At 44.8% G+C, this 15500-nt stretch overlaps 1 protein-coding gene across 1 annotated transcript; it reads right to left on the bottom strand.

The window, feature by feature from the left end:
• Positions 1-26: 26 nt before the first annotated feature.
• On the bottom strand, positions 27-13466 carry TNFRSF11A (tumor necrosis factor receptor superfamily, member 11a, NFKB activator; the record flags this gene model as incomplete). Its single annotated transcript, XM_010020011.1, has 10 exons — positions 13455-13466; positions 12626-12707; positions 12040-12165; positions 11341-11484; positions 10275-10368; positions 9811-9905; positions 8818-8925; positions 6892-6956; positions 4391-5249; positions 27-266 (listed from the first exon to the last, which is right to left on the bottom strand). Coding segments are annotated over exons 1-10 (1825 nt in total), but the record flags the coding sequence as incomplete, so codon positions are not given.
• Between the last annotated feature and the right edge of the window lie 2034 nt (positions 13467-15500).

Here is a 15500-nt window from a genome sequence, read left to right as displayed (position 1 = left end):
CGGCGCCCCGCTCCCCGCGGCCGGGCAGGAGCCCTGCTGCAGCTCCGCGCACTTCTCCTTGTAGTGCTGGGCATTGCCGGCAAACGTCTCGCAGCGGCTGAGGTTTTCCTCCTGCACCGGGCTGCCCACGTTCTCCTCGCTTGGCCCCGAGGCCGTGGCGCCCTCCTGGGAGTTCTGGCTAAGGTAGACAACAATGATGTCGCCCTTGAAATTCATTACTTGTCCGCTTGAGATAAAGGTGGAGTTACTGTTTCCAGTCACATTTCCTGGGCAAGGAGGGGGAGAAAAGAAGACACACGTGATTAGTATTTTCCCCTCACAAGACGGACCCTCAGCACTGTGAACTTAATCCACAGTGGCTTTACTCTTGTTCCATTACTTTTTCCCCATGACACGAGGATGTTCTTACAACCTATGCCTTCCGCTGGACCTTTTCATTATTTCCATTTTTGCCTCCGTAGGACGAAGTCAGTCACCCACAGGGAGCCTGACTGGAAGGCTTGGAAACATTTCCTCTCTCAACTGTGCTCTTGGAAGCAAGAGTGAGAGCAGCAATCTCACGCCCCCCATGCTGCCCGACGCACAAGCTGCATCCAAACTGCCTCTGCCCATGGTTTGTGAGGAGATGGTCATTATTTTTGAGATCATTTTTTTAGAGTCCCAGGCATCACATCACTGGGGTTTTTTTTTCCCCTTTGGCAAACAATCAATCGTACTGTGTGGGCTAGGTAGAAGGCTTATTGAATATATGCTGAAAGACATAACGTCAGACCATACAGTCACACAGTGTCCAAATGACTCGGAGCTTATACAACTATCTTACATTGTCCTGATCCTCCCTGTAGGTACACTCTGGTACTCATCTAGTTCCCTCATGGGTTTACCTGGATATATGCTGACTCCAGCGAAGAGGCAGAGTTTATATTATAGCAAGGTAACATAATTATGTTTTCAGTCAATCTGCCTGCGGTTAGAGATTTGTCATTAAAAATTCAATCTTTCTACCATTCAGGGACTAGGTTGCTGACTCAAGTGACAGCAGGACCAGGCTTGGGAATTAATAGGCTTCCCTCAGAGCAGAAAGAAAATAACTGAGAGCAAACTTGCAACCGCAAACTAACAAACTTGTTAAAGTTTCAAAATCAAACCGAAGCAACCAAGTTAAAAAAAGAAAATTCTTCCTAGCCTATGAGCACTCTTCCTAAGGAATGTTCTTCCTGCTGTGCTTCACTTAATCATTACTTGTGGACTGATCTGACAGCTTTGAGGCATTTTGTGCCTTTCCTCGTTATAACCTTCAACACTTGAGACATTCCCTCTTTCATTTCAGCTAAGCATGGCCCAGCCCAGACAAATCCTGTTTTTCTAGCAGCCACAGGTGATGTTTGCACATCAGCAATGGACACGGGGCCCCAGCTGTGTTTAGACCCGTACCTGCTCATAACTGAGTCTGAGTAGCACTCAAGCATTTCTCTAGCAGCCCCCCTCAAGCAGTCCTATTTATTTCTGCTAAACCATTGCATTGCTAGCTCTTTGCTTTCTTTCCAAGTGCTGTTGATTAACATGAGGTGTCAATAAGAGTTTTCTCTGCGGGAGTTTTTTCCCTGCCAGTTGCTTCCCCTGTGTTCAATTTGTTTCGGCTGTTTGCCATCAACAAAACAGGCATAATGGGAGTACAAAAACAACTGTTTGCCTTCATTTGGATGTCCTGTCACTTGCAAAAGGTACTGTGGAGAAGTTTACCAGTGCTCAGTACGAGGTCAAGAATTTAGAAATATATGTGACAGTTGGGGTGGGGGGCAGATTAACACATTTATAATGTCTAACTGAATGTGGCTGGGAAATCTTCATTGGCTTTCTGAAGGCACTGTGATGAAACAAAAAGATATCTGAGGCCCAAAACCACGGAAAATGGACACAAGAGCTTCCGGGACTGCACTGAGACATGTGCTTCCAACCTGGAAAGCACAAGGGACACGTTCAGAGGATAAGCGAAGGCATCATTCTCTGCAAGGTTTCAGCCTTTTGATCTCTTCAGACTACCTGATGATAGTAATTACAATGACAAAATAATTTTTGTAGTAATTATTCAATATGAACTGGAACAATGCAGGTGATCAATTTTCTCTGAGCCATCTGATGGCCTCCAGGTGTAAGAACTTTTGCTGCCAACATGGGCTGGTTTGGAATCTGGAAGGGAAAGGCTGTGCAAAACCATTGCTACTTGTGAGTCACGTAAGTCTTCCTGCACCCATGCTTTTTGCTGTAGCCCTACACATGACTTGAGGTGGTCATGAACTGACGCTTCATGTTCTGACTGCCTTCAGGCTTGGGGGGTTTGAAAGAGCACTTGAAGGCTAACTCCATCGCTGGCAGTGACCCCTCTAAGTGATACCTGTCCAGATGTTTACTTTGGTCCTCTAGGTTTGTTTCAAGGGATGAATAGAGTTTGCAATTTCTGTTGTCATTTTGAGTGTTATGAAACTAAAACCAAAACTTCATGGAATTACCCATCGCGTTTTTCTTCCCATTTTTTCAGCCACCCACTTTTGTACTGTTCTGTCTTAGCATGACTGTGTGCAAAGCTTTGAGAAGCTTTACAGAAAGTTATTTTGCATTCATGTTTATTCCGTCTGGGCACTGCACAAGGCCCAGCAAAATCACTGATGCCGTTGCAGCTCCATGTGCAGCCTCAGTGCGGCCACGGTGCTTCCGTGTGGAACCCATGGCTAAGCCCTATCCCACTCTGTGGACAGAAAACCGCCTCTGCCAGCAAGCTACATGACCTGCAGATTAACTAACCCACACTCTCCTGCTGCCCACAGCTTGGTCAGTACCTTCCAGCAATCGTGCCTAAAAAATGGCACATTAGGAAGACATCATCTGTGCTCAGGTTTCACCAGATGGCACTATAGCACGTACATACCTGAGGGCACAGGCACAATTAAAATCCCATATAAAGAATTACGCTGCAGATCCAAGATGGCACTTTCTAGCACATTGCTTAAATCCAAGCTCTCCTGTTTGCCCTGTTGTTCCTTAATATTTTTTCTTCCTCTTCCTGTCAGCTTTAGAAAGAAAAGCAGTACTTCTGCAGTGCTAAATATGACTTGGCTTTCGGTTGTACCTCAGTCACCTTCCAGTAACAACAACAACAGATAATCTGTGTTCTCTTTACCATTTCTGACTTTTGTATGGACCAGGCAGTGAAACTGTGTCAGGATTTCAGGAAACTGAAACGGCAGAAAGAGTATCTGCTCTCAGAAAGACTGAGACACACACATGGCATGCGTGTTGAGAGAGGAAGGGCCTTCCGAAGTGCTGCTTTTGGGCTTTGGCAGACTGACAAGAATGTCTCCATAAGAAACTTTAAAGCATAACATGGTTTTAAAGAAGAGCAACTGCTTACAACTGCTATGTGTATTACAGTAACAGTTAGACATCCCAGTCAAAAATAAGGTCTCATTATGCTTGGCACTGCATCGACATAAATAAAAACATAGCACTGGACTTTAAGAGATTATAATCTAAAGTGACTAGTAACACATGACAGGTAGGTTGCAGACTTTTAAACTGAAAAAAAAGTCTGAGGGAGGAAGGTTTCATCCTGAAAAGGCTCATAACTTCCCATCCACCAGTTTTGCTTCAGTGATTTTTTTCCCCTGCTTTCATTTGACAATTTTGTTATATTTACTCAATTATTAAATTGGCAACAGTGTTTCAGTGTTGTTCAGGGGACAGAGCATGGAGAAACAATGGTTGTATGAAATTAATTATTTTTAGGTGAATGCTTATATCATTGCAAATGAAAACAGAGAGAGAGCTAAAAGCACAAAACTGAACATAATCCTTTAGACCCAGCTGTGGCCACTATATCAACAGCTCCAGCTGGAATTTCACTGACCACCACATAAATGTAACTGAACTTAAACCTCATGGCAAAAATGTGCATGCAGACAGTTGAATGGAAAATCACCCTTCTGAGTGTTATGCATCCTTTCTTGACTCAGTCTCTAGGTTCCTATACTCTCCTCCTTCTCAGTTTTCACCAATACACACATCTGCTATCACCAGACTACTTCAGTAACAAAATTGCCTGGCCTCTGCAGTGACAGCCGGAAGATGGGCTCTGCATTGCTGGTTAGATCAGGGCAGGACAATGGTCCCTCACTTACTTACTTACTGACTGCAGAAATCATTACAAACCAAATGGCCTTACTATTTCAGGGTTTAGTTTGGGGTTTTTTTCAGATTAGCTTCAGGGCAATTAAGTGAAAAGTCATAATTTCATTCTTCCCCCCTTTTCCTAAATCATACCTCTGATTAATACTGAACTAGCAGAGAGAATAATCCTATACGACTGTGTACAGGTCAAGCCTAATGGGCTTACCAGAAGCTGGAGGAAGGTCTGAAGTGCTGCTGTTTGTCCCTGAAGTGCTTCTGTTTGTCCCTGAAGTGCTTCTGCTTGTGTTCTGGTACTTCACATTGCTACTATCTGAAGATGTATCTTCCATACCACCATCACTTGCTAGTGTGCTCTGACCAGCAGAGAGAAAATTCAAGCCACAGGTGCACTGTGCATAGGATCCAGTTTCTGGGGAGGTGGAGGCACTGTCAGCTGCAGCACAATAGGGTTTGCTCCGTATTCTGGGAGATTCCCTGTACGAAATGCCACACCTCACACAGATCTTCTCTGAGTCAGAGTTTGTTGCACAATGATCTGTGTCTTTGCTGCCTGTTTCCTTCAGGCAACTGTGGGCATGTTGGCAAGATTTCTGAAGAAGTTTGTCCGTGGCAGTGTGTGCCCCATCTGTGAAAGGGTGAGAGCCTTGAGAGACTGATATATCCTCTGAGCTCCCAATCCCTGAAAAGTACTGATTTAAACTGTCGTTCTCCCCTGCCTCCATCGGTTCTGAAAATGACGACATAGTTTTACTGGCAGTCTGGCTCAGTAAGGATAAATAATCAGCGGTATTGAGATCCTTATCCATGTATTCATCTTCCGTAGGAACTGGTGGGAAATGGTCATCATCAGTCTCAGTTACCACAGAAAACTCTTGGAGGCTCCCTCCCACCTCGCACGGTGCTGTGCTGGGGCTCCTGTTCCTGCAAGGAGCGTGTCCGCTGGTGCAGCATGAGTTTCCAGGGGCAGGAGAGCCAGTGGGGCCCAGGAGGCACATGCCTTCAGAGGTCTGGGGGACAACAACATTCATGATGTTCATGGTAACAGATGTATCTCGGGGGGGCTCCTGAAAGAAGTTAAAAAGAAAAACGTGTTTAATAAATAGATCAGTAGAAGATTATTTTTCTAGATGAAGGAAAAGGCAGATCTCAGTTCCTTCTCAGTGTGGAGCTGCCGAGGTTGAGGAACACCAGTATATTTGAGTCTTGAGGTGTAATTCCATTCTGCTGTGAAACTGTGACCAGTGATGCTGGGCTCAGTGGGTGTTCAGAAAAAAATCTGGAGGCCTCAGGGGCAATAACATTTAATTTTAGGAGATGATTATTCCTCGTTCTTAAGAAGGCATTTAGGAGTTAATAAATCCAGAAGAGCCACTGCATTCTGTTGTTCCTTATGGACCATCAGTAAGACTTACCTAACAGCTTATAGGGGTTTGGAAATTCCCTATGTGTTTGAAAGGCTGTTGATCTGTGAGGGCCTTACTGGGAATAGAATCTTTAGTATCAGTAATGATGAAAGAAAGAAACTGAGTTGATTCTGAGGGACCGAGACAAGCTGGAAAAAAAGAACTCACACAGGCAATGTTCCTTGAACCTAGAAAATGTTAGGACAACAAATGTAAAGGCTCACGATGCCATTCCTGTTGCCACTTCTTGTCAAAGTAAAGCTGTATTTTTGGTTACAGCTCCCAAAAAAAGGTTGGGAAATACTTCAAGGGTTCCCTTCAGTTCATGCAAGTTGTGCTGTAAAAACTGTTACTTGGAAACTGATACCTTTCATCTGTCGTGTCTGTTCAGATCTTCCAGGATAAAAGAGAAAGTGTAAATGCTGCCAGCTACTAATTGCTGTTGATTCACTCCTTTGTCCCAGAGGATCTGAGCAGCTGCCAGGGCAGGAGGTTGCAGAAACAATTATGAGACAAAAGAGGAACTTTCTGCTCAGAAAGGTGGGTTTATTTGGTATGGGGGTTTTTTAGTAATGGAATTTGAGTCTTTCAACAGCTAGACTCAAACTAAACTAGACAGAGCTCCTAGATGGGGTGGTGAGAAAAGCATGCACCTGGACACTTCAGTCCACATCCATGGTGTGAAGCAGTCAGTGCACAAGAATTTGAACCTGTGTCCCCATCTGAGTGTTTCAAGCATGGCATCTGTTGTTCTTCCACAGCAAAATCTTGTACTTTTTTGACATCTGAATGGACAAGAAGGATTTCTGCAAGCACTAGAAATAAGGTGTCTCACAGCCAGTTTCTTTAGCTGATGGCTCTTGTGCTTACTGACTTGCATGTCTGGCATTCTTGCCATTGCCCCAAGTCCAGGTTTCTCCCCTGTGAGTGCTCTGGTATGTGAAAAGGTGCAAACTCAGTTGACACTTTTCCTGCTCTTAGGATTTAGAAAGGCTGCTTGGCAGAGTCTCAGGTGTTCAGCAACCGGTGGCCTTAACTTTCTCCTCATAAATATTTAACCATCACAGAGACTTCTACAACTGTTAAAACTGGCTGAAACAAGAGAGCAGGTTCAGAAGCTATTGGAGAACAGTGATTCCATGTGCCTCACATTTACAGAAAACCATACTGAAAAAGCCAAAGGAGGAACTCAAAACTTGTTTTCTAGCCAAATGTTAACGTGGAGTCTGCTTCAGGAGGAGTGTTAGGAATGCCACAAGGAAAACATAAACCAAAGAGAAAATGCTAGTGGCTTTGACTTTACCTTCGTGCCTTTTATTTGGCTGCACACTTCGTTAGCCCAGTTCTGTAGTAAAACAAAAAGAGTAGCTGTCATATATAGCAGGCACTGCAGTTAGCCACAAACCTAAACACCCACAGTCATGCACAATCCACAATATCATATTAAATAAAAACCAGTGAGACTGTTTTTACTGACTGTTCAAGTGTCCCAGCATCGGTCTAGCTGAGGATTCATTGTAACTGGAACAGGGATATATTTCTGTGGAACAAATGTTTCCAAACTCCTAAAATAGACCACAGTTAAACTGTGTTCCACATCAAATGGGGTTTCTTTCCTGGTCATATGTCACACCAAGCTATGACTGGCCCAATACCGACCCGCTTGCAGCCGTATGGTCTATTTCAAGAGAAGTCACATGGATGGCCAAAAGGCCATTCTCAGACAGGAGTGAGGAGCCTGGGGAGAAGAGGGTAAGCCACTCAAACCACAGGATGGCAGGCTCAAATGCAGCCTATTCCACTTAATCAGGGTGTACTTAATGAGGAAATTCATTTAACTGGAGTATCTCCCAAGGAAAAGTTTTAAGTTCAACATACTTCATGGTAAAGTCTGCCACTTAATAGAGTTATCAATTCTTCTTGTTTTATGTTTATACTTTCAGAAGATTTTGTAGGGCTCGGGTCTCATGTATACTTGCTGGTTTTGTATGTCTGAAGATAGATCAGCTATGTAGCCACTGCCAGTTCCCAGCAATGACTCTGTTCCTCTGATGTTGAGCCTGCACATTTACCATCAGTTCCCTGACTCTTCAAGCAGGCAGAGCTTCTTCCTGAGCCTACAAGCCTCTGGGGCTCTGGTTAGCAGAATTGACCACCCAAAGGCAATAGAAGGACTCTCACTGCAGAGCATCAGGGCAATAGAAATGTCAAACAAAAATCACACCCCCCTAACCTGCTTTGCATCATATTTGGTTTGCAAGAAGAGTCACCATTTCCTCCAGCCCATCCCAGGAATTCCAGATTTAGCACAACCCATGTTTAGTGTGGCAGAGGCACCCTATTTCTAAAACACAGGCTGAAATATACTTCACGAGAGAGAGTTGCTGTCTTCCCTTCCACTGTTCCCAAAACATTTCATATATTGCCAGGGCTTGGGAAAGGAGAGGATGGGAAAACTACACAAGGAAAAGCATTCCATTTTTAGGGGGAGAACAATATGGGTATGTCCTCAACTAAGGAAATTCAGGGCTTAACACAGAGTTGAGTAACTGTTGAAGGTATTTCCACTGAATTAATAACATATTGAGTACCCCACTGTCATCCAGTATGCCTTTGATGAAACTTTTCTAATTTTCTATTTTTACTGTTTCTTTTATTTCCTTCCAGTGTTTCTTCCATACCCCATCAGAACTTCAGCTAAAAACATTGCCTCCATCATGTTTTCAAATACACAACAGGCCTTTGTCTTGAAATCCATATTTTAATCTGTCCAGATGTAGGTTTCAGCGGAGGAGGGAGAGTGGGAAGAAGGAGACAGGAGGTGGTGAAAGCCCGCTGTGTCTGTGCCTGCTTCCCTTTGGCCAAGGGCTCTTCTGTGCCACGTGGTGCAGAGCAGCCGTGCTACTATAAAAGCCTCCAGCACCAGCCCTTCTCCATCTACACAGTGGTTGTGTCTGCCCCAAGGGCGGTCACCCCAGGGCTGCAGGAGGATACTAAGCAATACACATTATGCAGAAGTGTAATATGCTGCCTGCCTAGAGAAAAGGAATTTGAAGCCAGGCTTTGTGCTAGTTAAAGCATATACATATGGGATATATATCCTACATATATGGGATATATGGATAGCACAGAACTTCCAAAATAACTCCTCTGGTGGTTGTCCATGAAATCAGAGTACACAGAGAGCCATGCAGTTGTCACATGCACGAATATCATTAGCTACACGTACCTGTCAGCTTTTTTCCCTTATTTTTGTAGTACACGATGAAGATGACAATGCCAATTAGTGCCACAAAAAACGAGATGACAATCAACACATATAAGATCCGGTTTGTTCCTGCAGGATGTAAAAAAGATAGTGCCATCAACACACAGCTTGTACTCAGCTGTATGACAAACCTTGCTTATTTCACCCGCTTTTCCACAGGAGAGGGTTTTTTCCTTCCTATCTGATTTTCAGTTTCTGTAATTAAAACATAAGCTTTAGCACTCATGCAATTCTGTGACCAGCAGCCTTACTGAAGGTACCATCTCTATAAAGAAGAGAAGAGGCATCTCTGTAAAAAAACAGTCATGATGTCTCAGAGAGGCGTGATCCAGTCATGTTCCTCTGGAAGTCCTCTTGCAAGCTGCCAGCAGCCCATGGGCTGTGCTTTCTCCCCTCAGGGGATGGAGGACATACATCTCATGGAGACTATAGAATTCAGCTGGCAAAATTTGTCCTTTATCTCAGGTTATGATGGATCACTGCATGCCAGGCAAGCAGCTTCCCAGGTACCATATCCACACTGGAGAAGTAAATGAGCAGTAGGCAAGAAGGGGGAGCTACATGCAGCTGGGACTGTATACTTTGCTATAAAATAAGCATGGAGAATAGCTGCTAGCCTTTATACAGATATGACTGTATGGAATTCAGCAGGCTGAAAAAATGAGAGAGCTGTAAATATGATGGAGGTCATGGGTATAACAGCAATGCTGCTTGCCATGCTGTTTCAGTGGGAGGTGTAAAGCTCTGCTTAGTAGTAGACATGCGCCTGAGAGACACCGGGCTTAAAGAAACCTTTAAAGGTGGGCTTTTCCAAGAGCACGGTCTTGGCCTGCAGCAGCTCCCCCTAGAGTCACCCACAATGGGAACGGAGTTAAGCCTGCCAAAACCACTAGTAAACACATCCCTCCTCCTCCCTGCTGCTTTCCAACAGGTAACCTGTACGAGGACACGTACCGTCTTCCGATGGCTCAGGCATTGTCCGTTCTGCACAAACTGCATCTGACTTCTCAGTCCCAGGCACGACTTCTGCCATTCCTACAGCTGTACAGCTGAAAAAGAAAGACAAAGAGCCTAGGTTCTCAAAGAGGAAGCTTGTCGTGGCTCCTACATTTATGCAGAGTAGCACTTTCTGTTGTAACATACAACATTTCTCCTGCATTTCTCCACCCATAAGAACCTCAGATACCATCTTTATTTTCAGTTGTGTCAGCTCAGCAGTTCTTTTGTTACTGCTTTCTCTTGTTCCAAGAGAGAGAACTCAAGCTTCAGTGTGAGAATGCCTTTATTGCTGCACAGCCAACAGAGATGCTCTGTGTGCTCTGCAGACAGCCTGCAACGCCCCACTGAAAAATGCTTCTACCCAAGCTTCTCCCAGCCTTCTGGCTCTTGTGGTCCTCTTACAAGATACAGGGACTTACTTGGTCCAGGATTTACACTCGTCAGTAGATGAAGCGACCTTTGAGAAGTAACCTCTGGGACATGGTATACACATTGTGTCCTGGTCTTGTTGCACTGTGTGTAGCAAAGAAAGAAAAACTTCATAGCTGAGTTTCCTTCCAGGTGAGGAGAAGGTGACCATACTCCCCATCCTCCTGCTTCACCCCGCCAGCCCCCGCCAAAAGCTTCCCTGACAAGAGAAGGATCTTAGATTACATTGGAGAAGCAATGACAGTCACAGGTAAGCAGAAAAAAAATATGCTAGTCTCACCTGAGCACTTCTCTACATGATCAAAATGAGAAATGACCAAAAGCCATTTATAGTTGTTGTAAAATAACACACAGCTAATACATCCTTCCCCTTCCATTAACTTCCTCATGTCAGTGCTATGCCACAGACAGTGACACTAACTGGTATTGTCACTTCTGTGAAGCCACAGTAAACAAAATGCTGCATCAGGACTTTGTAGACTGGGGAAAAAACAGCACCATTGCGCTGCAGCCCGTGCAGCATTTCATCCTCCATTACTCTATTATATGCTGCTTTTTTGGGGTTCCTCACGTGCTTGGCACAACTGTTCCCAGTGTTCATTACAACTTTTAGCTTGCTTATAACATAATAAAATAGCAAAGCAAAGTCACTGGACAACACCTGATTTCAAATCCAGCCTGAGGATTGCTTCTCTGAATGGACTGCTGCTCTGAACATGGGAGCAGTGCATGACCTAGTGACTCACAGCCAGACACCTCAGCAAACACCAGAAATACACTGAGCACCTTGCAACTAGTGCCAGGTCCACATGGTATCTTGCGAAAGTCAGTTGATCCAAGATAGTGCTTTAACTACAGAGGTAGAAGCATTTAAAATGCAACTAGTCCAGGAGGATTATATACAGTAATAATAGTAACTCAGATATGCATCTTCTGTTGACAGTCATCTGAGAGTCCAAACTATCGTCTCTAACACCACAACCCACATAATACTGGCCTTATCTTGTAGGCCAGGGTTGCACATTTCACTCTGTATATCCCCTTTCTGTATCTTACCAGGATGCTTGACTCCAAATCCTGGAGCACATATGGTATTTCGCTGACAGCAGTCACAGTCTTCATTCCAGTGGTAGCCCATTGTACAAGCACACTGCCTCTGGAACGTGCTGTTCCCCGGGTTCACTTCTCTCAAAGCTTTCCCTGAAAGAGAAAGAAGATGGGAGTAAAAATGTCTCTGGTAATAAGCCTCAAGTTTATGAACCTCCTGTTCTATCTATTTGCTTTGCCTGACTGCCAGATGCAAACCCACTCATGTTAGAGGAAATGTTATCTTTGAAGAAGCATGGGAGACCCTCGATCGCACAGGGAGCTCTTCACTGATTGCACTCCTGAACAATACTTATTTATTTTCCTCATTGCTGCTGTAGGAAATAAACAGAGGTTTTGCAATGGTGAGACAAATGCATTAGTGGAAGTGAACGCACAGTATGCTGGGCAAAAGGACAAACTTTAAGATCAATTCTCAGGAGGTCAATGGCCTCAGTGAAGATAACAATTATCAGCAGCATGTAGACTATGGTCGTGGTGCTCAGCACAGAAGCTCTGCTGTCTGGGGACCTCCCTCTCCATCAGGCTCTTCTCCAAGTCCAGCCTCCAGCGCTGGGTACCCAAACAAAGCAACTTCCCTAGATCCGCTTTCCTCTATTTGTGCTTCATTAATTTGGATTGAAAGGTTCTTCAGTATGAACAGCTCACCTTGATCACATATTTTATGTAGTAGGCATTTATCTTCTTCATTCCAGACATCCATGTACTCGTTTGGGCCACACGGCTGGCACACGCTATCAGAAGTACCAGTGCATCTAGCAGACATATACTTTCCTGTGAATGACAGAAGGGCAAGTAGGTCATTTGCAAGTTGCACACCAGCTGTCTAAGGAGCTCAGGGAAAATAACAGGTTGGGCTAAGACTGCTGTGGACAATCATTTCTTCCTGCCACCTTTTCACTTCCTCAGTCTGGCCCCCATTTAGTGTTGCACTGAAACATCCACAAAGCTTATTGCCTGGGAGCAGTCCTATCTATGTGCACAAGAATCACTCTGCTTCTGTCTCCCGCAGTGGTTAAGTGCTATCCCAACAAAATAGCTGCTATGGCTTTTGCTGAGGTCAGCAGGACCACTCCTGCACTGGAAGGCACTTGGGAGCCTAAAATCATGTACCTGCAAGAGTATGTGCCAATAGATTAGTGGAGTCACAAGACCAAGCTGCCTTACTGACTCAGAGAGCTGTTTCTAACGAGCTTTTCAGTTGTGAAGCTGGTACAGCCCAGTGCTCACATACCTGGCTCACACTTTGTGCAGCACCGTCCAGAGTATTCATAGTGTTGTTCGCTTTCACACAGCGGAGTAATTTGTAGTGACAGCTGGAGTGAAGAATAAGAGAGAGGACATGAGAACCAATATACCTGAAGAGCTTCAGACCTACCTAGTCACAGTACTGGCAGAGAAGAGGAAAACATTCCTTCTGTATAGCACTTTGGATAGCTAAGCAGTAAAAATTACCCAACATTTATGACTTCAAAGGCACTTTGTAGACATGCTAAGAATATGTACTTGATGCTGTACGCACAGGGACTTGTAATACAGCCAGGTGGTAAATAAATAACACAATCTTGCAATTTGTCATGAACTTTTGGCCTGCTATATAACCTTTTCTGACAGTACTCTATTATTTGAAATCTACGACTTTAAAACAATTGTAAAGAAAAAAAAACCTGGCACAGGGATACTTCTGTAGTCTCTTCCCCAGCTATGAGGTCACACCAAGACCTGGGCAACTGACAGTTTTAAGGTACAGCATTCAGCAAACAAATAAGGTGAATGATTTATACTGCTGGAAAAGAAGAAGTTCCCAGCTTCCCACTGGGATACACAACACCCCTGGCTAGCTCCAGAAAACACTGGGCTTTCATTCTGCAGCGTTTTATGGCTCCCACTGTGTCCTGCAGAGGTGGCCTCATGGAACTGAGGCAGCCGTCCAGAAAGGTGATACAATTAAGCCAACAGCTTTTTGCTTCTCAAAATCCAAAACCAAACCAGCCCCAAACACCTGAACTGTTACATGAGACAGCACCTGCAAACCAGGTAGCAGCGTTGCCTCTAGCTCTTACGGGCCTTCGCATGCTCTCCCAGCTCCTGGCTGCCTATATGTGCAGTGCTCCTACACAGAGCCCAGCACACTCAGATCCCTTGGCCAGGCTTTGGTGCATGGCTTGTGCTGGGGATCCTGTCCAGCCCCTCACTGACCCTGCTTCAGCTGCCCAGGAGTGTCCCAGTAGCAATCCTTCAGGCAAACTCAACACCTTGCAAACAGTTGTTGATATTGCAAGATGTTTCAAAGTCTGGCCCATAGCAGGAGTCCTTCATTGTTAGATACAGTTGTTAAAATCTCATTTACTTGGAGAAAGCTGCAATAAAGCTACTGCTGCTGGCTAAAGGAAGCTTTTGCCATCTAATAGCATAAGACAGCCCTAATACTAACACTGGTATAGAGAATGCTCTACTTAGCATTCTCCCCCTGTTTCCACTAGGTCTTTACTTCCCTTCTTCTCCCTTTCTAGTTTCAGCAATAGCAATCTCTTTAAACAGAAAATCTTTTTCTCTAAGTGTCTTGTCCTCTTCTAATGCTGGAAAGGGTCTTATAACTTACAGATGACCAAAAAGGTTGACCTTTTCCTTTAAAACACAACCTTTTGGCTTGGAGTTTGAGTTATGGGTTGGTGCATGACTTGTTTTTTATCAAAACTGTGTCTGGAACAGAGTAAGTACCTCAAGTCAGAGATCTCGAGTTTCTGTATTTTTGCAGCTTATGAACAACTTACAGCCATTTTTTGATGACTACAACAATCCCAGGTCAAATTAAAAGCCTAGTCTTATAAGAAACCTTCTGTGGTCTCACCGTTTCCTTGTCTCTTTGCATCCATTAGCAGTACCCATCTTGTGATCAGGTTATACATTTTTTGGAACAAATACGGCGGTTTGTGTTTGTGCAGCACCTCCCAGGATGGGCACGGGACAATAATCAGTGCTGGCAAGGCAGGAGGTGATCTAGGAAATGGAAAGCGGGGCCAGCCTGGCAGTGGAACAGTGACACCGCTCAGTATCCCAGGGGAACCGCTGAAAACACTCCTGTCATCGAAGGAGCTCGGTTTCTGTAACGCACTTCAGGCAGTGTCTGCTAAAGCACTAAGCTGGCCAGCACAAGGTTGAGGCAACGCTGAGCAGCAGAGGAAAGGTCTTGAGCAACTGATTCCCTATTCCCAGCCATCCAAAAAGGCAACAAAAGTGATGACACCACCAACAGGTCTGGTCACTCACTTACTGTCACAGAATGTCCTCTCCTTCCTTGTTTGCCCCAGTTTGATAGTTCCTCTTCAGAAGAAAAGACAAAAAAATTACTGAAGTGTCAAACAAGGGCAAAGTCATCTTTTTAAAGGAAGGATATGCAAATAAAGAGCATTCAGCTAAAAGTTCTGGAATAATTTCTGAGAACCACAGCTCAGCCTGAGAAGCAGCAATTCCCTGGTGCCAAGGCTAGGGGAGCAGGTGAATTGCTCAGCCACCTTTTGGAAATCATCTCATACCTTTGTGCTTCACCATATAAAAAGGGCTATTGTTATGGCATAACTCACAGCTGCAGCTGCATAAATCTACATTCTATGTCAACAAGTAGCCTCTTCTGCGACTGTGTCCTTCCCCTTTTCACACAAGCCAATGCATTCACAGACCTACAATACTCCCTCCTTTGATTTACGCTCAGCACTGTAAAGACAAGGCTCTCAGCATCCATGTGCTAACCCTGACTTCAGCACAGCCTCCTCCCAAAGGCAAGGGGTTTTGGACTGGTATGGACTGGCTGGACCTGCCAAACATGCAGGCTGCAGGGGGAAAGAGGACAGGAAGGGAAGCAAAAGCAACCTGTGATTTTCTTAGGGTGGGAGCTGAACTTGGGCCCTTTCGCTAACACAGCCCCATTGAAACTGGGTTGTCCCTTGTTTATCCCTCTACCAGGGAAGCGTGCATGTCCCATTGTCAAACTGCACACTGGCTTCCCTTGGCAGCTAAGATGTATTCATGCTGCTGGCAGCAGGCTGACCTGATGCTTCACGGTCACCAGCGCATTCCTGACACAGTGTCCCTCTGAGACGGGAAGTGTA

Source organism: Nestor notabilis, unplaced genomic scaffold, assembly GCF_000696875.1.
Source record: "Nestor notabilis isolate BGI_N333 unplaced genomic scaffold, ASM69687v1 scaffold14188, whole genome shotgun sequence".
Taxonomy (NCBI): Eukaryota; Metazoa; Chordata; class Aves; order Psittaciformes; family Psittacidae; genus Nestor; species Nestor notabilis.
This window is presented reverse-complemented; position numbering and strand designations above follow the sequence as displayed.